At 42.9% G+C, this 23,801-nt stretch overlaps 1 protein-coding gene across 1 annotated transcript; it reads right to left on the reverse strand.

Moving 5' to 3' along the window:
• Nucleotides 1-493: 493 nt before the first annotated feature.
• keap1a (kelch-like ECH-associated protein 1a) lies at nt 494-17,556 on the reverse strand. Its single transcript, XM_070979777.1, has 12 exons — nt 17,115-17,556; nt 10,004-10,861; nt 9,279-9,478; nt 8,883-9,039; nt 7,614-7,706; nt 7,114-7,260; nt 6,869-6,975; nt 5,813-5,942; nt 5,479-5,675; nt 3,148-3,353; nt 2,425-2,601; nt 494-1,345 (listed from the first exon to the last, which is right to left on the reverse strand). The coding sequence occupies exons 2-12, from the start codon at nt 10,214-10,216 to the stop codon at nt 1,167-1,169; spliced, it is 1,806 nt and encodes a 601-aa protein (XP_070835878.1). The 5' UTR covers nt 10,217-10,861; nt 17,115-17,556; the 3' UTR covers nt 494-1,166.
• Nucleotides 17,557-23,801: the final 6,245 nt, after the last annotated feature.

Below are 23,801 nucleotides of genomic sequence, written 5' to 3' on the forward strand. Positions count from 1 at the left end.
GAACAGCAGTGCAGAGAGAGATAAGTAAACACACAAGTGACGTTTGCGGTTGATGACTAACGCTGTAGTGACTCCAGTACTCTCTGTCTCTCTTCAGGACTGCTGGAATAAGAGGCTGCTTTGAGGGCTGCACTGGCCAGCTCTAATTATTCTCTCTGAGCCATAAAACGTGCACAAATATTCTTTATCCAAACAGGATATCGCTGCTTATGCTGTGCACATTCTGTATTTATATTATTTTGGTAATGTGTCATTGTTTGTCAAAATGTGAACAGATTCAGGGGCCTTATTCTTTTGCTTTGTTATTTCTGAGCTGGCAGTGTCGTGGGAGTTCTTTTAGGGTGATTTTAACAAAAAAAAAAAAGAAAAAAAAAGAAGCAGAAATAAGATTTTTCTGTTGCAGTGTGCAGCTGTTTTTAGACTTATTCCACCATCTAGTGGTAATGCATGTGCTGTTACATACTGGAGCTATAATAACTGAGATCACAAGAGGTCAGTAAAAACAAGTTTGTCTTTACTTGTCGGTGCATGAGAGTAAAATGTGAATTACAGCAATTAACTTATGGTGCAGAAATGGAATATTTCACACATTTGATTAAATTTATTTTCTGAAACACAACATAAAATATAGTAAATGCACACACATTTTTAAAAAATGGCAGTTTTGGGTGAAACTATATTGGCACAAAATAAAGAAAACATGTCAGAAAAGTGCTCATTTAGACACAGTCAGAGGTAGAGATACAACACAAAGAGAGGAATTAGAAATTAGGACACTGAAGGCCATTCAGACTTTGTGAATTTACATATAAAATTGAACACTGAGAGATTAAACACAGCCGTGGAACAACATTCATTCATTAAATAGTACCATCTTGTGAGATTACACGTGTAGCACCTTGCTCTTTGCCAGGTCACCGTCATGCTGCCAGTTTTTCTGCATCACTCGCTCCGCTGGCAGATGCAGATTTATAATTCTTCCTCTTCAGTGTCTTCATATAAACTATACCTGCAGCGCTCGGCGGCGCGACACAAGCGAGGTCCATTCGGGCGGGGACGACTTTTCATACTGGAATGTTTTTTTTGTTTTGGATTTAATGCACTTTACCCTCTCTTGAAAAGCAGCACCACTTACGACCGCATGCAACACTGGAACAGACTTCATCCTACGTGGCTCCCTCCTCGTCCTCCTCTTGCACTGGCAGGTTGCCGGGACAGGGCTCCATGGTAACAGCGACGCCCATGCCGCTGCGTCCAACGGGCATGTCGGTGACGCACGTCCATTCGTTTCTTTCTGGGCAGTAACACTCAACGCTGGACAGGAAGCCTTGCTGGTTAAAACCTCCTGGAGGAACACACACACACACACACACACACACACACACACACACACACACACACACACACACACACACACACACACACACACACACACACACACACACACACGTTTAATGAAGCTGTTAATAAACCAACTAGCCAACTGCTCAACAGTTGTGTCAATGAATAATTAAATGTAATCATTCAATCTTTGCGCAGTTCGTTTTTCAGTTTAGAAGTGGACTCGTTTCTTAACACTTCAGGCTACTTCTTGGTTTTGGCTTGATTTTATTGACTAAAGTGCTATTTGTTGTTTCTCCCCAATCTGACATTTAATTTGCCTGCCGCTCGTTGGTTCATTCTTAACACCTGACCCATACTGAACCACTCTATTTAATTAACACAGTCACTGAGCCACATTAGAAATCAAAAAGGACACAGCCCACGCTGTCGTGACAGACAATCTCACTGGAAACCTCCAGACCTAACTGTCTACTAATTAATCAGAGTAATTCCATTAATAAAACAAGACTGTATTATTATTGCTGCTACCTGTACACACATCTTCTGGAGGGACATTTTGACATATACATGATATATATGTCAGTTCTACTCCAGACCGATTACCAAATGGAACTCCTTTTAACTCAGACATAGTAAGCGTTTGTGGTCCTGACGGCACCCACAAAAACATTGGATCATCGTTTTATTTACACCGATAAGAGCAACGTGTTTTGCTTCAGCTTCATCGGGCTCATGAGAAGGTAGAATGGGCTCAGACAGATGAACCTGCTCACGTGCTAATTAGTGATAGCACACAAAACAGGCTCGACTTAGACGATCAATGGCAATCGATACAAAGCGTCATCAAAAACTGTATAGAAAAACACCCTGGAGTGACAGACAGCAATGAAGTAATTAGGGAAAAAAGATAAAATAGTTACATAAAATAACATAAAGTTAAGTCTAATAAAAAGAAAAAGAATAAAAAGAATCATCCTTTAAAAAATAAAGGATGATTGATCATGTATTTTTGTGCTGTGTGCAAAGCCTCCTCATTTAACTCATGTGTGAACATTCATTCATCATCGTGATGCAACTGACCGAGGACAAAGATGCGTCCCTGGTGGACGGTGACTCCATGCGCACTGCGACAGTACTGCATGGAGGCTCGGGGTTCCCACTGGTTCCTGGTTATGTTGTAACGCTCCACAGAACACAGCTGGTTCCGCCCGTCATACCCTCCTATTGCATACAGGTACAAGTTCACGCACACCAATCCTGCAAAGGCAGACAGAGAGGGAACTTAAAGGGATAGCTCCACATTTAGCAAAATGGCTTTAAAAATAAAGCGGGATTAGCTTAGCTTAGCATAAAAACTGAAGGGCGGGGGAAGTAGTGAGCTCACAAATTAATACGTTACATGTTATTTGTTTTATCCATATAAAATCAAATGTAAAAACGACAACTTTTTCAGTCTTTATGCTAAGCTAAGCTAACTAGCTTCTGGCTGTAGTCTTGCATTGAACATACTGACATGAGAGAGGTATTGATCTTCTCATCAAACTCACACACACACACACACACACACACACACACACACACACACACACACACACACACACACACACACACACACACACACACACACACACACCGAGATATTACTGCAAGTGGTAAACACAAGCATGCACACACACACAATTAAAAACCCTTATTTGGACTGAACTCAATCAAACATCAGCATGTTCTCACTTTGTTTGTCTAAATCTCATAAAGACAAGAGTACACACACGCACGCACGCACGCACGCACTCACTCACTCACCAAGTCCACTGCGTATAGTGTTCATAGGTGCCAGCTGGTGCCAGGTGTTGGTGTCAGGCTGGTATTTCTCTGCAGTGTTCCAGCGGTTCTGCCCATCATATCCACCCACCACATACAGAGCCCCCCCACATGTTGCCACTCCCGCGCCCAGACGAGCCACCGTCATCGGGCAAACAAAGGACCAGCGATTAGACTCTGGATCCCACCTGCAAAACAAACAGCGGCTGTGAGACCCACGGAGTCAATGTAGTGATAATCTGGTGATAATTCCTAATTAACTGATGTACCAGTCAGTTAATTTTATCAAATTGGTGTATCAGTGCTGTAAAACTTTAAATGGTTTGGAGGGCAGAGGCTGAGTGCAGCATTCTTCTCAATCTACACGAGCCAGTCAAGTTTAAGTGGATTAGGTTAAGCTGGCAGCCATGTTTGGCAACTATTGACAAGCTTTATTTGAAGCCAAAGAGGTTGTAACACCGCTGAGAGCAGGCAGAGACAAGAAAGTCCACATGATTCTGTAGTCCAACACACGTCTCTGAATACTTTAATGGTTAAGTTTTCACTCTAAGCCTGCTGTGTCTTTGAAAAGAAAACAAAAACAGAGGCTTTTAAGGTCTAAGGTCAAATTATTCTCATGATAGTGGAAGCTAGATGCCTTATTTCACAATTTTTTAAAAAGAATAGCCTGACATTTTTTCCAGTAAGCTTATTCTCTCTGTTGCTGAGAGTTAGATGAGAGGGTTGATACCACACTCACGTCTGTCTCAAATATGAAACCACAGTTAGCTTAGCCTAGCTTAGCATAAAGACTTAAGGTAGGGGGAAACTCACTTTGGTGAAAGGTGGAAAAAAAAAATTAAAATCCGCCTACCACTTCCTCTAAAGCTTACTAATTATCATCCATATCTTGTTTGTTTTTCCATACAAAAACTGAACTGTGAAACAACAACTTGTGTTTAATCGGTGGCGGGGGGGGGGGGGGGGGGGGAGATTAAAAACAAAACAAAACATGTTGATTTGGGAGTTATAGAGCTTCTAGCAGGTGTATTTTCTTCCTTTGGACAGTCAGGTTAACTGTTTTGACTTTGTTCGTTATGCTACGCTAAACAAGCTACTTCCGAGCTGCAGCTTCACATTTAACTGACGGGTATGACAGTCTTATCAATCTTCTCATCTAACTCGAGGCAGGAAAGCAAATAAGCGTATCTCCCAACATGTTCTTCTTTTAAGACTGGAAACTCTGTGAGGTGTAACAACAGCAGCAGCCAAGAAGTGAATCATGATGAGGCAGGTTGGACTGCATGTTCACTGTCTGGTTAATGATTAAAAAGTTGCTGGCTGTGTTCGCGGCACTGGTTGTATTCCAGCTGTAAACTGCTGATAGGAGGGTGGCTGATATTACATCAGCTGCCCTCAAACACTGACAAAGTGCCCTTGAGAAAAGCACAGAATCCAAGCCACTCTTGAGTCACTGTGCTGACACTGACCCTGTGCTCTGAACCCTGAAATTACTCCATGCTGCGAGGCAAATTTCAGTGATAAATACTAATACACAATCTGACTTTAGCACACTTGAGCCATTGAGAGGAGGCATGGCTCCCTGTTGAATCTCTCACATGTTGCTTGGATTCGTTTGGGAAGCATCCTCAGGAGCAGAGCCTCTTTCTGCCAGCCATTGTTCCAGTAATCTCCTCTGATGTGTTTCACACTGCATTTTCATTTCAACTGTTTTATCAGCTTTCATTACATTTAGCAGCCTCTCATGAAAAGACTTCCAAGTGGCGTCTGATGAGTTCTAATCATTCTCTTGTGACCAGCATCTTTTAGAAATCTATACCTTTCAATATAAAAAAAAGGGAGTGAGGTCACATTTGAAGCACGGCTCTTTTGATGTGGAAAAAAGCGAATGGCGTCAAAAGAAACTGCCATGTGTTATTAACTGATTGAAACTGATTTGTAAGAGTATTCAAACTCCTCCCTGCTCAGAGATGTAAAGCATTCCCGACCAGATCGACATTCCTGGGAAGTGTGTCTCAACATGTTTTGAAAGAGATCATGTTGTTAGTGTCTAATTAGGCTAAGAGGAATACCTGCAAACTCCTTGTCTGCTCTTTAGGTTGAATGGCAGCTATTCATTTCATAGCCCTCGTGCCACGATCCATACTTACTCTGAGGTATTTTTCTAAGAACGTGCATACGGGGGAGGAAATCCATACTCATTGCATTCATTCTAAATAATATGCCATTAAAATCAAATCACTTCTCGAGTGCCTGGTTAAATTAATAAATCCTCACACACACACCATGAATGGACGCCTCAGACATGCTCACCTCTCCACCGTGTTGTGGTGCGTGGAGCCCTGGGAACCTCCAATGGCATAGATGCAGCCGTCCACCACCCCCACCCCGACCCTGTTCCTGGGGATGTTGAGGGAGGCTCGCTGGCTCCACTGGTTGGTCATCGGGTTGTAGCAGCACAGGGAGCTGGACTCTGTGTTGGTATGAAGCGACAGGTTCCTGCCTCCAACCTGGATTCACAAAAAGAGGGATCAGAAAATTATGCTGATCTTTTACTTGTCAAAACAAGTATTAGTTCAACCAGTGAGAAAAAGAATGTTTTATCATGACGTGTCATTGGTGGTTTGATGTAACTGGTGCAACCTACAGTGTAGAACAGTCCAAACAGTGCACAGGCTCCCAGACCACTGCATGGAGACCCCATGTCTGCTAGTTTTAGCCAGACATTCCCTCTGGGATCATAAGCCTCCATGGAGGCCAGTGAATGCTGCTGGTATCTGAGCAGAGAAAAGGAAGTGGTGAGGGGGAAGTTTGGGCTAAATGTTCTCTTCATTTTAGATGCATTCTTTAGAAAAAGTCCATGTAAGTACACAGAAAGACCCACAAGAAAAGCTCAGTGGCTTCATATGCAGACACATGTATCTGTAAATGGAGGGGGCTTGAGATCTAGGGGCACAGGTTGGTTCTGATGAAAAGTAATCTCCCCTATGTTTAAGTCAACAACACTGAAGTCGGGCTTTTACCAAATTACTTCAGGGTCCAGTGTGTAGGATTTAGAGACTTCTAGTAGTGAGGTTGCAACCAGCTGAGCACCCATCGCCTCACCCTCCCCTATGTTGGCTGCTAAAAACCCTCGGAAAATGCGAAAGGCACTCTTTAAAGCCACTGTTCAATTTGTCCAATTTTGAGCTACTATAGAAACATGGCGATGCAACATGGCAGACCCTACTAAATCTGACACACTGGACTTTAAATTAAGGAGTAGTGGAGTGCAAGCAGCAGACAAATGAGTTCTATCAAACAAGTGCTTAAATAGAAAAACATTGTCATGGTGTACCTGAGCTGTGCCACCTGTGCTGTATGAGAGTGGGAAATAACATACAGCATTCCACTATAAATAAAGGGCTTCCATAAAAGAAGCTGCCAACATGAGCCCAGAAAGCACATCTGTATGGAAGGCAGATGGATGACCTCCTAACAGCCACTGGGTGGCAGAATGACACACTCTGGATCCATGCAGCCATCTAATAGGTGAGGTCAGCTATTGCCAAAAATACACAAATCTCAGTTTCTAATGATCAGTATCAGAAAAAGGTCCCAAAATGTTTGTTAAGGCCTCCAGAGTGTCTAACAATAAGTGCATAAAAGGAAATGCATTGCAGAACAGATCAATGTTGCTGGGGAGACCATGTGAGATAAGTACCCGCCGGCCACATATATGAGCTGAGTTCCACGGTTAGGTGCAGGAGGAAGCTTCCTCAGTGTCATATCCTGGAAGATTTTAGACAGGAAGTCCTTGCATGAATTGGCCTGGAGTTAAAAGAAAGAGCAGAAAATTAAAACCTGTTGAGCGGGTAACTGATGAACATCACGTTTTACTGACATTAACGCCAATAAAGAACGTTAATTAATGTTTATGAGCGCAGACAAAAGGAGGCTGGAGTTTACCTTGCTGAGGATGGGGCACGACAGGAGCTGGTTCTTTAGGAACTTAGGAGGCAGGGCGTAGATATGAACCGCATTCAGGAGGGCGTGCAGGTACTGGGCTCTGCCCTCCATATCCCAGCGGACCCAGTCTGTGCAGGCCTTATACACCTGATATGGATTTATTCACACATATCAATATGTGCTTTGTTATTTACATCTAGATTCAGTCTCGTCAGAACTCGGACAAATAGTGTTTGTGCAGAGTTCTTTGGGGATGTTGAACCTTTTTAGCATGAGATGACTGTAACACAAGAAACATTCAAGACACTGACTTTAAGGACCAGATGAACAAGCTGAGTGCCAATGACTGTGAGTTTCCTTGACTTCTACCTTTTTCTGTGACTGTGGTAAAACTGTGCATGCCTGCTGGTCACACCCACAGGCAGAACATACAATGACAACAATATGTTCCTGGCATGCCTGCCAGTTCATTTTGAATAATTTATCTGAATCCCACACACCTCAGACTCACAGAGCACCTTGATACTGTCCTGACTGATGAGCTCCAGCAGCTGGCAGTGAGACAGGCTGAAGAACTCATCTTCTTTGGTCACCTAGGACAGACGGACACAGCAGCACACAAGAGCACAGTCAGATTACAGCATACTGACTGTGCATATTTTAGTCCTTTCAGGTCATTCATTTTCTCATGTGGAGTAAATGAAACGTACTGTAAATGAGAGAGAGAGAGACACAGAGAGAGCATTCACATGCTAGCAAAGGCAGTTTTCATCATTTCAGAACAGGGGAAGAGAGAACATGAGGTACTATTACTGTGATGCAGTCAAATGCAGCCAAGATTGACCTCGAGACAGATCAGTGATTTTTGCAGCTGTACTGTTCCCACGGTTATCATAACACATGAGCACAGCATGCATGTGACTTATTCAGTGTGACAGTTAGAAAGCAGGGAACTAACCAATCAGATGAGCTGCTGAGGTGTGACTAATTAGCTATGTCTAAAAAATGCATAGAAGCAGTAATGTTCTGTAGCTTCTATGCTGACTTGCTGTACATGTGAGGTCAATCAACATCTAGAAGGTCTAAAGACAGAATGAAAAGTGTTCGAGCTTTGCTGCTAAGCCGCGGCCTGTCAGGGGCTTCGTTCAGGCCTCCTGCTCTGACACCAGTGCTGAGCAGGGAGCGCCAAGAGCCACAGTGGAGGAGCTGAGGATGATGGAGAGCAGACTGGTAGCGAGTGAACGTATAAAGTACAAGCTGAGGAGAACCACGTTAAGGATCTAAGAGCAGAGCGTCAGCCCAAAGAGCAGGCAGAGGAGATGGGGAAAAAAAGCAGGCCGGTAACAACGAGAAGTAATATGAAACTGCACACGAACAACAACAATCACTGATCTGCTGGAGGAAAAGACGGGACTCTGGGAAATGATCTATGGTCATTTTTACACACGAATAATTGACGACACTGTTTCCCCATCATTTCAGTCACCTGGTGTGTGCCAACGGGAAGAGACGATAAGGAAATGTTTGCAGCAGAACGTTTGCAGTACTGAGTTGCCACATGGGTGCAGCATTGTACAAGAACAACCAAAGAGCTTCTCTACACTGTGCCAGAGCCGAACAGAGGAGTCCTGGAGCTCTCTGAGGGTGACCATAACCCCAACCTGGTCGACCTTCCTCCAGCGCAGACGCAGCGCTGTGGAGATAGTCTGACCATGCGAGACTACATTTGACTTGATTTGAATGTACTTTGCGCTTTATTTGAGTCTCACCTCACTGAAGTGTGTATTGATATACTCTCGACTCCGCTGGTGCAGCTCCGAGCAGCCGATCTCCTCAGCGAAGCGGGCGATGCCGATGACGTTAGCAGGCTCCAGGTGCTTAGTGAGGAAATCACAGCATGTCTTGGCCACGTCCTCCATCTGATACCTTGCAGAGAACAGAAAACAGAAAAAAGACGAAAATGTCATGAACTCTTTCATATTTGCCACCTAAATGCATGATTCAGATGTTATTTTAATGCTTTTAACTGATAAATCATGGAAGATAGAAAGTGTGTGAGCATGAAGAAGTCAAGCCGGTGTCTGTATTCAGATTTCATCTGCTTTCAGTGACTGAGAACCAGCGTTTCTACTGAATGTGCTGCTGTTTAACTACTGTTTGTTTACCTCATAGCAGCCAGCAGAAGGTGCAACACATATTTCTCTCCCACTGTGATGTGGGAGGTGTAGGCAAAGTCTATAAGTCTTCCCACCACCTGGGGGCAGACATCACGCAGGGTGACCTCTGAGGCGCAGCACTCTTTGAAGCTGCTGGTGAACATGGCTCTGAAGTAGGGGCTGCAGGCGGCCAGGACCACCCTGTGCACCTGGATAAAAAATGTATGTGATGATACAGAAACACTGCTTTCACTTCACCTTCACAAGCAAGGATGGAGCGAGGTTCACCACTTTGTGATAAATGATATTTCTACACGGGCTCTGGGACACTGTTGTCAGTAAAAATTGTTTGTTTGCAAATGATTGCATTCAGTTTTTATGTTGACAGCCTCCTAAATGTTTTGGTTGTGCATATAAGTACAAGGAAACATGATGTGAAGTAAAGGAATAAATGAGTAGCTCAAGAATCTGGGAACTTAAATGAACTTTGTACTATTCTATACAATGCTATGCTATACTATAAGTGTTTTACTATAGGTGCCTATTCTACCATTATAGGTACAGGCTCACGCTTCGTTGTTGATGGACTCAGTTGTATTTTTCACCTGTCTGATGACTTTTTACTACATTTACTCAGTTTCAGGGATCCATACTCTGCTAAGTCCAATTTTTTCAAACATCCCACAAAATGGCACCAGCTCCGTTCAGATGGTTGAACTTGGAGGCCGTCTCACCTTGAAGTCCACCGTCCTGTCCTTGTGTGTGACATGCAGCACCAGGTCACACAGCATCTCCTGCCGTCTGAATTCCTCCATGACTTTGAGGCATTTGGAAGCGTGGGTCTCCACCGTGTAGTCCAGATACCCGGACCCGTGCATGGAGGGGACGGCGATGGCCGAGAAATCAGACTCACGCGTGGGGCGTTTCTTCCTCAAAGGGCAATGCATTCTGGGAGACAGTCCTCCAGATCTTTTTGAGTAATTACCTGTTCAGTCTTACAGTCTTGTACAGTTCAAAGTGTGAAGTTCTTATCCCATGGGGGTCAGACTTTCAACACAGGAAGTTCCTTTGGTCTTTAACTCATCAGTTGTCCTCAGTTCCTCCATTTTGGCTGAGATTTAAACACGAAAATCCGTTCAGAAAGGAGGCAAGAAGTTAGGGATGTGAGCAGTTTAATGGTATTATCCATTGGTGATCCAAGTCACAGTCAGCAGGCAGAGCGAGCGCTCCAGAGAAAAGGCCAGTCGCTACATGAAATCCATTCAGTTTGTATGTTTCTCTGCACAAACACAGCGGGTAAACAAACTCGCAGCCTGGTCCCTCATCCACGGATCCAGGCTCCAACATGACTGACAGCCTCTGAATCAGGATCAGACACTTCCCAAAAGTCAAAGCATGACTATTAAACTGCCGTTGGTCCAGCTTTTACAGGTTTCAGGCTTTTGAAAGGAATCCATTCTGACATCTCGCAGAGTCCTCTGCAGTTTACAGCTCCACAGGAGGAGAGGAAGTGGCTGGCGAGTGTGTGTAACTGCTCAATCGGATGTGTCCTGGCAGGGATTTCTTTAAGCACTTCTGTTGTGATGCTTACCCTGCAAAAAGAGAAGAAGTGGGTTAAGACAGACGGCAGACTTTTAGTGGCCCGTAAGAAAGCTAATGGAACCGTGTAAGTGTGTCTTTTTTCCGTTGTGCATGTATGCGTGGGTGTGCAAGTGTCGCACACTCAAGGTTTCACTTCCTTGCAGCCGAAATAGAAACGACACTTTCAGATGATTTGCTTAATGCCAGTTTTTGCCCAAGGAAATGGTACCTGTGAGTGCTTTCATCAGTAAGATAATGTTAGGAATTATGCTATTTCCTTTCTTCAGAGCGGCTTAAGCAGATTCATTTTAATGTCGGGCCTCCGTGTGGAAAAAAGGTAACGAAAGAAAGAAATTCAGCGTCTGCAGACGGACTCACAACAGAGTCAAATGAATGAGCCCAGAACAGAGGAGATGTCAGTGTTTAATACACACTGATGCCTATAAGGTCAGGGGGAGAGGGTGAGTTACACATTATCTTGAAGTGGTACAAAAACAGAGTAATTCAGGCCATCTTTTCTCGTCCTGTCCTTGGAGTAAGACACTTACAGCTTGTTCGCTGCAGAGACATAAAATGCAATTGAAGAAGAAGTAAAACGTAGGTTTCTTCACATTTTCTGCTCGGTCACTGTGACAAAGTGCAAAAGCACACCTGGTCTAGAAATTTCCATCACAGCCATGTCGGCTGAACTCTGGCAAAATGGCACCCTAACCCATCACCTTGTGCTCTAGGACAACGTGAGGGCCGACTTTCATTGTTTTACAGACCAAATGATTAGTCGGTGAATCCTCACAGAGCCGGTTCAGCCCGTCAACAATAAACTTGAGAACTATTTGTGTATCAGAAGCAGCTAAATCTCTTTTGTTCTTCCTGTTAACAGTCACATTCAAAGCGTGTGAGTCACAGAAGAATGACTGAGATCCTGAGGACATACACATACATACGCAGAAGACACAACCACACTCTTCAAGGCAACACAACATATGAATGAATTCCTACCAGACACCGGGGGCTGTCGCCGACCAAACACTCCACCGTTTCCTGAAATCACATTCACTCCTGCGTTCCTGTTTATTTTCTGGGCATGTAGTAAAACCACTCCCTGCTGTGACAGCAGGCCGGTGTCACCACGCAGCTCATCTGTGCTGAGTGGAACCTGTTTGACTGTCGATCTAAACTTAGCAAATGTCGAGAAAACAAGACCGCAGCAGCGAGTTAAAGGATTTCAAACACTCCCTCCAGAGACATTTCTGATTAGACCTCAAGGACTGTATTTCTGCATTCATTGAAAAAAACCATATGACTACAAAATGTGAGCAAAGGGCAGGTAAAAGTGGACTGAGATGCGTTTGTGACAGTTTCATTGAAAGATCTTTACTTTGTAAGGGTATAAATGCTGCACCTGGGAGGTCTGGGACGACAGTAACACTTACATATCAATCTCATTTTAAAGACCCCTCAAATGAAAACCTTGTTAATGTGTCCATGAGATGTTTTTTTTATGACATATCAAATGCAAAATAAGCAGTCGACACTGTGGTTGAAGTTTAAATACTATGTAAGTGTGCCAATGCATATTTGCATATTCATAGATCCATACTTGCGAAATGAAGGCAACAGTTACAGTTAGATCTGTGCCATTTTAAGACGTGGAGGCCATAAAAACTTGTAAATATGTCATGTTGATGAGTTCTTAAGTTGTAAAAGTTTTAAGTTAAGTTTGTTATTACCAACAGCTCAGGCCTGCGCTAACAAAATCAGGGGCTACTTTGTACAAATGTGGACCGACTTCGGTGTAATTCGACTTTAAATGAAGCTGAATTGTTAATATTAACCTTGTTTTTATTAAAAATGTCTGATTATGTCTTTGTTAATATGGACTTGCAAACATATTATGCCCTTTATCTTATTTAAAAAATATTACATTTTATTTTCAATGTAAATTTTCAGTTTCCAACGTTTTGAAACAGGATGAACTGTAAGTGAAAGAAAATCTAACAGTATAACAGAGTAAAATTACACATTTCATTTGCTGCATTATGAACATAAATTGTCTTCCTCTGTTCACAGCTGTGACAGATATATTGCTCTGTGCCCTCACCACATGCCTCATGGGACCGGCGCAAACAAAAAGACACTGTCCTTCACATTTCTCCAGGAAAGGATGAGCTAATATCTGTTTCTTACAGAACAACAACACAAATCTACATTTACTTCGTATGTTACTGTTAACTGGCCTTTACATTTAAAAATTAAGTTAAAGTTAAGATAAACTGCTGCTCCTTGGATTATGTAGTTATCTGTTGAGTTTCCCAGTGTAATACAGAGAATAAATAAAGCCTTTCTTATTGTTTCAGAAAGGTCTACTTGCACCATGAAGTCATTAAACATCACAATTTTTGAATGGAGTTTGGTGTGTAGTTCTTTTTGAATAGGGTTTTTTTGGGGGGATTCTTACCATGTTCTGTTGATGCAATACGACACGTTTCAATAAATACTGCGACATTAGTACACTACTGTAGAGGGACGAGAGAAACATCTGTTATTAACCTGACAGTTAAACCTGAATTACTTCTATACTGAAAAACTGTGACATGGCAATCTTCAGGATGTGTTAGTACAAAAAAATCCATAAAACGATGATGAAACACGAAACAATAAACTCAAAAAAAAAAAGAAGAAAAAGACCACATGAATGAATGTGTTTAGTGTGATCTAAAACAGGTTTTCAGATGAAAGTCTGACGTATCCACAGAGTTTTTCACTGGTCTGGTAAGTGTTGCGTGCTGTCACAGTTCGACACATCAGACTTGTGCGGGCTTGGAGAAAAATCGCAGTGTTACTTTCGTATTAGCTCTACATTAAAATGTCAACTAATGACTGCAGCCTGACTGATAATGGATCCTTGAGACTGATATAAGAAGAAAAATCAGATTACTGCATCACCTGATCATTGCCTCATGATAGAATTGAAATTATGGGAAATATGCTTATCCAATTTCCTGCTGAGACTTAGATGGAGGATGAACACCACTCTCACGTCTGTCCATTAAAGTCACAGCCAGGAAAGGTCATCTTCGCTTAGCATAAACATTACAAGCAGGGAAATTATGGAATGATGCTCCTTCAAAGATGCACGTCTCCGTGACCCTACGCAGAGGTTTCAGATCACAGACACATAAAAAAACACTTCATCCACTCCACCTCCACCACCAAACTCTGCATGTTTGCCTGGAGAAGCTTAACTCCCACTTGTTCTGTCTAAAAACGACAAAATGCACCAAAAATCACACTGAGTAACGATCTATGTTTCATAGGTTTAATAAGCACAAGAAAGCAAGAAGAAAGCAAATTAAACATTCAGTATTTGGCATTTCCTTGCTGCAGTTATGTTTAATGATTATATCGGCCAGTTGGGCTCTACTAATGAAAGAACTTGCAAGCCGTTAGCTGCCTGAGGAGGACTGCATCTTTAAGCTTTAAGCCTCACATGATCAAAAGGCACTGAGACACATGGAGCCGAAACGACACATGCATCCAAATTCCTTTACATAGTATTTAAACTTCTGGAAGTGTAATGCTTCAGAATCACCTAAAAATTTGTGGAAAAACAGGGCGTTTGAACTAGTGACCGCATATCCAGCAAACATAAGAAATCTCTGCATTCCAGAGTGTCGCCCGCTGCTGCAGCTTGAGGCAGAACAAATCAGCTAGGAGTGACTTTGGGCTGTGCTGCGTGTTAGCTGCAGTGCTTTTATCTGTGTAGAAACTCTTAGAAACAATAGCAGGAGATCTATTTTTGCAATAAAGAGAGAAAACCCTAACGCCAAAACTGCTCTGACCCTTACAGCACCTAGTGGAAGTCTAATTTTATATCTATCATTTGTTTTTCTGCATCTATCAGATACTGTTTTCACCCAAATTTTGTGTGTGTTTTTCTGAGCGAAGCACGAGAAGGTTACTGCCAGTGTGGAGTGCAGCTTTGCAGGGTTGCACAATCAAATCAGTTCAGCCTCGAGCCTTTTTTCGCTGGTCATATGACCAAAAGTGTGAGACGGCGAGGGAGGGAGAGCGAGCCAGAGAACAGGGAGATTCTGAGGGCAACATGCAGCGATTACGGGAGGGAAAAAACAAAGAGGGGAGAGAAAAATGACATTTAGCTGAAGGAAGATCTAAGAGGGAGAGATCAGTTCAAGGTGGGACTGAGAGAAGGGAAGTGAGAGTCATTAATACAGTGGAGCCATTCAGTTTTCCATAAAGGGCCATTGTGCTTGCATACATCAGCCTGTCCTACTCTCCAGATCAGGCTTTAAGGGGGTTAACAGTGAATTACTGTGCAAACACCGGGCGACAGGATAGCTTGGCTACTATATATAAAGCATTGCTCAAGCCTGCAGGAACACTGTGAGAACACTGTGACACTTGTTTTGGCCAGTTTATTGATTTCAGTAGGTTATGAAATGCCTGTTTGACCGAGGTTCTGGTGGGTAGCGACACAGGCGGTGCTGCTGTTTGGATCGGTCAGATTTATTCCTCAACTGGCTGTTTGGGAGCATGAAGGAGAGCACGCGCACCGCTGCAGCTTCATTGACAAAAAATGTGTTTTGGCTCAGAGGCTTTAACTCAGATCTGCTGTTTTTGTCAGATTAAATTTGCACTTTTGACAGGCTAGAGCTAACGTCACTGTAACTCACCGATTCTTTCATCACCACTGTTTGCTTTTCGTAAACAGGCCCAGCTCCACGTAGAATTCATGAGAAAAGGCGGAGAGTTAACCATTGACAGACGGCCTCAATTGGCAGGTGGTCTGGAAACACGTCAGCCTGTGCTGTCAGCTTTGACCTGAACGTGCAACACGCCGCAGGACGTGTACAAGGAGTGAAGACACGTGTGCTTAACCTTTGAAAATAGGCTGTCCAAAAGGGCTGACCTGCAGTGACTGCATGCCTTTTACAATGTTTCGTAACGGCGGTGACATAAGCCTGTCTGCCATGTCATCTCTCAGCTGCCCTGATGGCGGACAGAGGTCAAAGGCTGCTCCCTGACAAAACGCAGGCATCGGAGGAGCACTGTAAATGATAACATCTGGGGGATTCAAGAGTTAAAATCTAACTCCTGGAGCCTGCAGTAATACTTGAGAATGAAGAAATAGAACACAATGCTGCCTCCAAAACAAACTCACCAGATCAGAAACACTAAACATACAGCGAGACTGTTTATCACTAAACAAAGAATATATATTGTTATCTGAGGTATAAGCTTTGCCCACATAAACATCTGGGAAAACGCTGAACAGTCGACATATCGACACATCGACTCCATCGGCTCTTTGCGCTGTCTGGATTCTTGCAGCTCTGCTTTATTTGCATTTAAGATTATTTTGTCGCTTATTATTTTGTCCTTCCTTGATGATGAATGAATTACCTGAAGAGACTGAATGAGCGGCTTCATTGTACGGAGAGCTGAGACAATTATTTGATTACTCGGCTGGTTGACTGATCTGCAGCTGATCATTACAGTTATTTTTCATGTTTACTGCTTTTGTTGTCTTAGACTTGTTGTTTTGTTGGTCAGTATTTGAAGGCGCCACCTGCTCTGTGATAACATGATATGTTTTAATGATGAAACGAATAGATGATCCTTACTTTCAGCAATGACTGCACATTCAAGGGCCGCAGCTAAGGGTTAAATTTGCATTATAGATGATCATAGGCTTATCTTTTGATTAATCAATTAAGACCAATTTGGTCTACAAAATGCCACAAAAACTGCACGCTCAAGAAACTAATTTACTAAATAATGAGGGGGGAAATCAGCAAAGTGTCACCTTTCAAAAGCTGCAACCTGAAAAGTTTTGGCATTTTAGCTTGAAGAATGAATTTAACGATTAACCGACGACTTGTTTCCTCTTAGATTTGTTATATTGATGGGGATGTTTGTGAAACAGTGCACACATACAAAAGCTCAACGAGCCAAAGTTTCAGTTCCCTTCCAGGAGTCTGCGCACTGCTGAGGAAATAAACTAAATGGGCGACAACGACAAAATAAACTACCGGATACGTTCGAGGCTCCTGTCTAGAAACGCTGCTGTTGCTGCAACGTGGTGGGAAGTAACACAACAAATGTTTCGAGCGCGGCTGTACGATCACAAACACTCGATAGCAGCTCTGGATATCGCAGTGATTTCTCCAAAAAAGGGCGCGTCCACTCAGCATGTGGAACTGCCGCGGCCACTTTTTCTGACGTTAAAGCAGATTTACTCACCTGAAGCGACAACTCCACGCCAGCTGTTAAAAGTCCACCATGACACCAGAGCACCGCGTCGCGCAAATCGCTTCGGAGAGTTTACGCACGACTTGGCCCGACCGCAGGAAGTGTCTGGCGGCTGAAGCGTCTCCCGACCTGCGCGGAAATCAGCAGACGCGTCTCATTCTTCACAGCAGAGGGCGAAATGAGCGGAGCGGCGAGTGTCGCTGCTGCGCTGCGTCCCCGCGGGCGCACGTCCAAAGGTGGTGCTGCTGCAGCTGCTGGTGGTGCTGGTGGCGGGGAGGAATTTGCGCACCAACATGACTGTGCAACTCTCCAGCACACTGCGAGCTCTGTGCGGCCAGTACGCATGCACAGAGACCTAGATGGCAATAAGTCAGGAGCAGCATTCCGCAAACTGAAACTGAACCTCGGCCGAGGCAGGACGGAGTCACCGATTATACAACTGTGACACTGCTGAAAAGGCGAGAAAACTCCCCGTATGCATCCACCCACACCCACACCCACACCCACCGAGGAGAGCAGGCCTCAGAGGAAACCCGCAGCACTTCAAACAAACTCTGTCCGATGATTCATGGAGAAGAATGAAACAGCCGATATTACTGCCCCATTTTCACTCCTGCCCTGACGAATCACGTTGGCTGAGGATGATATTTATACCTTTTTGATTAATGTCCAACATTTATCAAATTGACGCTGTAGCAGCTGATAAGGAGGGTGGAGATTAGAACAGGTAACGAAAGTAGATAAAAATGTAAAATCATACACGTAAAAAGTATCTGTTAAAAGTATATTTATATATATATGTGACTTTGCTTGAGACTGTATTGCAGTATTTGCTCACGCCAGTTTTAAGTGTGCTGCTATTCCCTGGCACATTTTTCACTATAAAACACACATATTTACGCAGAATTAGACCAAACCTCATAGAAATTGTTTTTGGTAATCATTAGTCCTTGTGTTCAGCCTTTACCCAGCTCTTCCAGTGGTGGAGAACAGTCAGACGGAGGAGCCAGTAAAGAGTGCCAGGTGGTGGAGGAGCTCTGTTTCCTAATAAACACAGCTGGGGAGATTCTGGCAGCTGTTTATGCAACCCCTCCAGTACTGTGGATAACCGCTTTCCAAAAAACAGAAACAGTAGAAGAATCTAACATTGAAGGAAGGAAGCGTCTGCTTACACTTGCAGCAGTTACCACCAGCCGTGTGGTGGTGTATGATGATACTTGTGAATAGTTTTGCAGTGTGAAATTTTCCACGCTGCACCTGCAAGTCAGCAGCTCGGCCACAATCCATCAATCCATCCAGCAGTTCGCAGCTTGACAGAGAAGCACTTGTTCTTTCCTGCAGCTCCTGCACTCTCCCTGTGATGACTTACTCGCTTCTTCTGTTTGAGTGAGCTGCCCAAGCAGAAAGTTCATCCCTAATTTTGGAAATATTAGTTTGGAAACTGCAAAAAAACCCAAAACCCAAACTCAAACTCTGTCGATGAAGACCATGAGCTGCAGCTGAAAGCCAGCAGTGCTTCATTTAAGATTATTTTGTCAATCTGCGCCCTCTGTTGAGGGCTGTACAGGCCCTGTACAACCGGAGCAGGAGCTTGGTCCGCATCGCCGGCAGTAAGTCGGACCTGTTCCTGGTGCATGTTGGACTCCAGCAGGGCTGCCCTTCATCACCGGCTCTGTTCATGGATGGATGGATTGTCAATCTACTCTTTTTGGTGGTCAAGAATTATTATTATTATTTTTTAAATGAAAACCATGTAGGGCTGCACGGTGGCACAGCAGGTAGTGCGCGTGCCTCACAGCAAGAAGGTCGCCGGTTCAATTCCCGGGTTGGGCCTTTCTGTGTGAAGCTTGCATGTCCTTCCCGTGCATGCGTGGGTTCTCTCTGGGTGCTCCGGCTTCCTCCCACAGACCAAAAACATGCTCATTAGGTTAATTGGTGACTCTAAATTGCCCCTAGGTGTGAGTGTGAGCGTGAATGGTTGTTTGTCTGTATATGTTGCCCTACGATTGGCTGGCGACCGGCTCAGGGTGTACCCCGCCTCCCACCCGCTGACAGGTGAGATAGGCTCTCCAGCCCCCCCGCGACCCCAAAAGTGGCATAGACAATGGATGGATGGATGGAAAACCATGTATCTCCCAATGTGGAGAGTTTGAAGTTTTCAGATAAACCTGAAGGATCGTGTTTCCTTCCATGGAAGAAGAGTCTCCTGAAGCTAAATAAACTATTTAAAAAACAACTTTTCAGTTTTTCAGCTCATTGAAAGTTCATATTTCGGAGATACGTGGTTTCCAGTTTTCATACGGTCTGTTGCAGAGTCTAAATTCCTCCTCCGACGGTTGACTGATCTGATTAAGTGAATGAGTTTGTTTGCCAGCCTGGCAGCCAGTGTACACACAGAACTGCCTTAAGAAAGACATAAATTTAAAAGGATTATTCTGAAGAAAGAACAAGCTTAAGGGCTTATTTCTATTGTGTTTGCCTGTAAGATATTTTTGTCCCTTAGGTACATAACCCCCTCCACTTGGATTAAGCCCCCCCCCACCTGGTATCTTTTTCTGTTTGGGACCACAATCTTATGTAATCAAGCGCAGCCAGACCTCAGGAGTGCCTTGACATCCTGTCCATGGATATCTTAAACAACAGGAGAGGTGACACCCTTGGCGGACGGCCATATTTGAAAGTGCTTGACTTTATTCCAAGAGAACAAACGCAGCTCTCGCTCTGAGCACACAGGCCCTGAATGACTCGCAGCAGCAACCAATGAACGCCCCGTCTCCAGAAAACATCATGAAACACAGTCACAAGCTTTTCCCAGCTCATGCAGACTGGTTTAGCAGCTTCCCACAATCTCTTGATTACGTGTGATAGAGGAATTTAATTGCATTTGACCTATATCCTCTTCCTACACGCAGACACTTTAAGACCTTTCAACAAGCATAATGATAGAAATTAAGGCACAAAGATGGTGATTAGAGTCTGGGTTTCAGGTGTAAACTTCAGTTTATCCTTCACTTAACTTTTATTTTGAAGGGCCTGATTACACATGTGAATATCTTCACCACATCTACAGTTTAGATTCAGTTTCTACACGTTATTCAAATCCTCTGAACGTTGAGTAATTGCAGCCGTTTCACGCTTCTGCCACTCACAGATGGGCGTGTCTGTGCACTGCAGCATATTGACCAAGGTGACATTCAGGAAGTCTGCATGTTCTTATGATAACATTAGTGTCCACGATTCTCACGTCACACCCACCCACACAAGAACATGAAAACAAGTTGCATAATTTTTTTATGGAGTTTAATGGCTACAGATTGTCTCATTAAGAGCACAGCAGCAAGTTCATGATGATGGGAATTAAGCTGCAGTTTTTATTTCAATGCAGTGTAATGTTTGTAGCTCAGTTCACTCAGATACATTTGTCTCCTGTCTTCATACGTTGTTTGGCATTAGTTTCGTCTCATGCTTTCGTCTTTGGCTCTTATCATATATCTAACACAAACCTGGGTGTTTTCCTGGAGCAATAAAAATATGAATGTTTCATCTTGGCTCAGATAATGAACAATAGACACCTGTTGCCTGTAAGCATGTTATGGGAGAATGATTCATATCTGATGATTCATTTTGTCCCACAGACTATGGAAATAAAGGTGTGGTAAGTACGTGGGAATGTCTGCACTGCCAGAAATGTTTTATATTTACTTTCCTGAACACTGAATAAACTGAAAAGTGTTAAGAAATATTACAATGGAAACACACTACATTAAGTCAGGCATTGCAAATCCACTAATTTAGCAGAAAACTCCTAAAAAACAAAAAGCTGTAGTATTTTTCTTTTTATTTGAATATTAAATGATCTTTTCTCTAAACATTGTTATTGATTGTTGTCTATTTTTTCAGGAAAATTTCATGTTAGAGAGAAATACTTTGATATGAAACGGAGTTTTCAGCAGCTTTAAGTTTCCTGTTGCATTCTTTGAAGCTACTTTCCTACACTGTTAGCTACTTTATTCATATTTAATGATCATGTTTTGTGGGTGTAAGATCTTAATTTGAAGTAAATAGTACAAAATTTCTCTGAATGGTGGTGAAGAAAAACATGAAGTGGAAACACTCGAGCAGTGTATTCCGATCCAGAAGCAATACCACAATGTAAAAGTACTGCACTGAATGTACTTTACAAAGTTCATATTACTGAGCAGAGATCAGTGCTGCACAATATTGTATGTGATATTATTGGATTATTGTTAGTGAAGCATTAAATTGTAAGCAAATCCGCCAAAGTGGAGCTAATCTCAACTACGTATAATATATAATAAACAGTATACTGTTGGGTAATTTGACTGTAGCAATGAATTGTACGTTATGAATCATACTCAGGTGTCAGTACCTCAAATTGAGTAAATGCATTTGGTTACATTCCACCGTTAAAGAATGGCCTCAATGTTTATCTCTAAACAAAACTGTGAGACATATTTTTGTAAGAAAAAGCTTCAACAGTCAAGTTTTACAGGAAGCCATGTTTGATTTGATGATTTTTACTTTGAGGGCGGCACGGTGGCGCAGCAGGTAGTGCGCCTGCCTCACAGCAAGAAGGTTGCCGGTTCGATCACCAGGCGGGGCCTTTCTGTGCGAAGTTTGCATGTTCTTCCTCCTCCTCTTCCTCCCATAGACCAAAAACATGCTCATTAGGTGAATTGGTGACTCTAAATTGCCCCTCTAGTGTGAATGGTTGTCTGTCTGTATATGTTGCCCTGCGATCGACTGACGACCGGTCCAGGGTGTACCCCGCCTCTCGCCCGTTGACAGCTTTGATATATTTACTTTGATATATTTTGAAAATGACTTTGAATCAGCTCGATGGTTTCTGACTTTTCTTGCAGATTAACACCTGTGCTTGCACCTTACACCCAGGCGCTGTGCTGCAGTCATTTACCGCTACGAGGAAGCGATAAAGCAAAGTAGCAGAGCAGGATGACACAGCACAATGCTGGCCACATTCCATTCTGTCAGACAGTTCACTCCTCTTCTCCTTCCCTCGTCTCCTTTCCTTACCTCCACCCTTTACTGCATCCGACCTCTCCTTCATTTCTTTATTTCCTTATTTCTCTCTCAACACATTTCAGCATTTCCTCCTCTGTGCTTTCAGCCGCTACAGGAGCAGCTGATCAGACTTCACAGCGTGAAACTACTCATGCTTGTCAGACTTCTGCAGAAAGGCCTTGTTTGTTTGTTTGTTTGTGTGCTTGTTTGTGTGTGAACACGCTTTGTAAATTAACAGGTGATATGAAAACAAAGCTGGGTTCCCGTTAAAGCTGGTCATGTTTGGAGGAAGAGCTGCAGGATGTTATTGAACTTTGTGTTAGCTTGATAATGAGAGGGGGGCAAAGGTGACATCATGCACTGTGGATGTGCTGCCCTCTGCTGTTTGAACACAGAAACACAAGCGAATACGAAAAACTCTGCAGTTAAAGGGACGCTCCCCCAATTTTACACCACCTGTGAAAACAGCTGTGCATGTGTTCCTCGGCTCTGACGGGAGATGTCCTGTGGTGGAAGAAGTATTTAGATCTTTTATTTAAGTCATACCACACTGTGAAAATACTCCACTACAAGTAAAAGGCCTGTACTGAAAACCTTAAGTAAGTATGTAAGTATTAGCAGCAACATTTACTTAAAGTATCAAAAGTAAAAGTACTCACTGTGTAGTAAAACGGTCCCTGTCAGTGTTTTGCTATTATATATGACCTAATTTGAACTACTTTATATACTGTTGAGTAGTTTAATCTACAGCAAGGTGTCATTTTCTATCAGATCACCACATGTTCGTAGTGTCACTATCCTGTGAGAACCACGTATCTCTGAAAAGAAGAACAGCCAATAGTCAATAGATTATTTACCTGAAGAAGCAGGAGATTTTTTTTCAACGTATGCAGACAATTTATCTGAAAAATTCAAATTCAAAACCAGCAAATTTAGATATACGAGGTTTTCTTTGGACTGGAAGGGATTGAGAAATTGTTATCTGAAAAGTAACAAATAACCAAAGCTGTCAGACAAATGTAACGAAATACAAAGTATAATGTTTACCTCTGAGCTGTAGTGGAGTAAAAGTATAAAGCTGCAAAAACAACACAAGTACCTCAAATGTGCATTTAAGCACTTGAATAAATCTGCTTAATTACTTTCCATCACTGGATGCCCAAATAAAAATGTTTATTCAGGACTTTTTAGCACACGGCCCATGAAGAAAACTATTATTTCTATCATTTATGGTACTTCAGGGGAAGTTTAAAGGGAATCATAGGGAAACAAGGGAAACAATAATATAAATATAAGGAGTATAACTACCTGATATTTTTCAGGTTGAGAATTTGTAGTAAGGTTTTGTAAACCTATCATCAAAATATTAAACTTGTGAAGTTAATGCATCCAGAATTATAATCCAATATTAAGATATACATAATGGGCCATTCTGCATGAGTACTTTTATTTTTGTACTTTGTACTTAGAATTAAAAGAGTCCACCACTGTACACAGCCGCTGCAGTAAAGTTGTTTATCTACAAAGCAGGTTGATGTAAACAACATGTGAACAGTATGGTGCATAAACCAGCTGTTAATTCAGCGATTGCCTCGTCTGACGGGAATAAATGATAAGGATGAAAGGTGTGATCTG

This window comes from Chaetodon trifascialis, chromosome 14 (assembly GCF_039877785.1).
Source record: "Chaetodon trifascialis isolate fChaTrf1 chromosome 14, fChaTrf1.hap1, whole genome shotgun sequence".
NCBI classification, from domain to species: domain Eukaryota; kingdom Metazoa; phylum Chordata; class Actinopteri; order Chaetodontiformes; family Chaetodontidae; genus Chaetodon; species Chaetodon trifascialis.

Bases quoted from the DNA above. Each gene is read 5' to 3' on its own strand.
- keap1a (XM_070979777.1), bottom strand. From the start codon at position 10,216: ATGCATTGCCCTTTGAGGAAGAAACGCCCCACGCGTGAGTCTGATTTC. The intron at 9,479-10,003 runs GTGAGACGGCCT...TTTTTTATCCAG, and splicing joins ACAGGACGGTGGACTTCAAG to GTGCACAGGGTGGTCCTGGC. The intron at 6,976-7,113 runs GTAAACTCCAGC...TTTTAACTCCAG, and splicing joins CGTGCCCCATCCTCAGCAAG to GCCAATTCATGCAAGGACTT.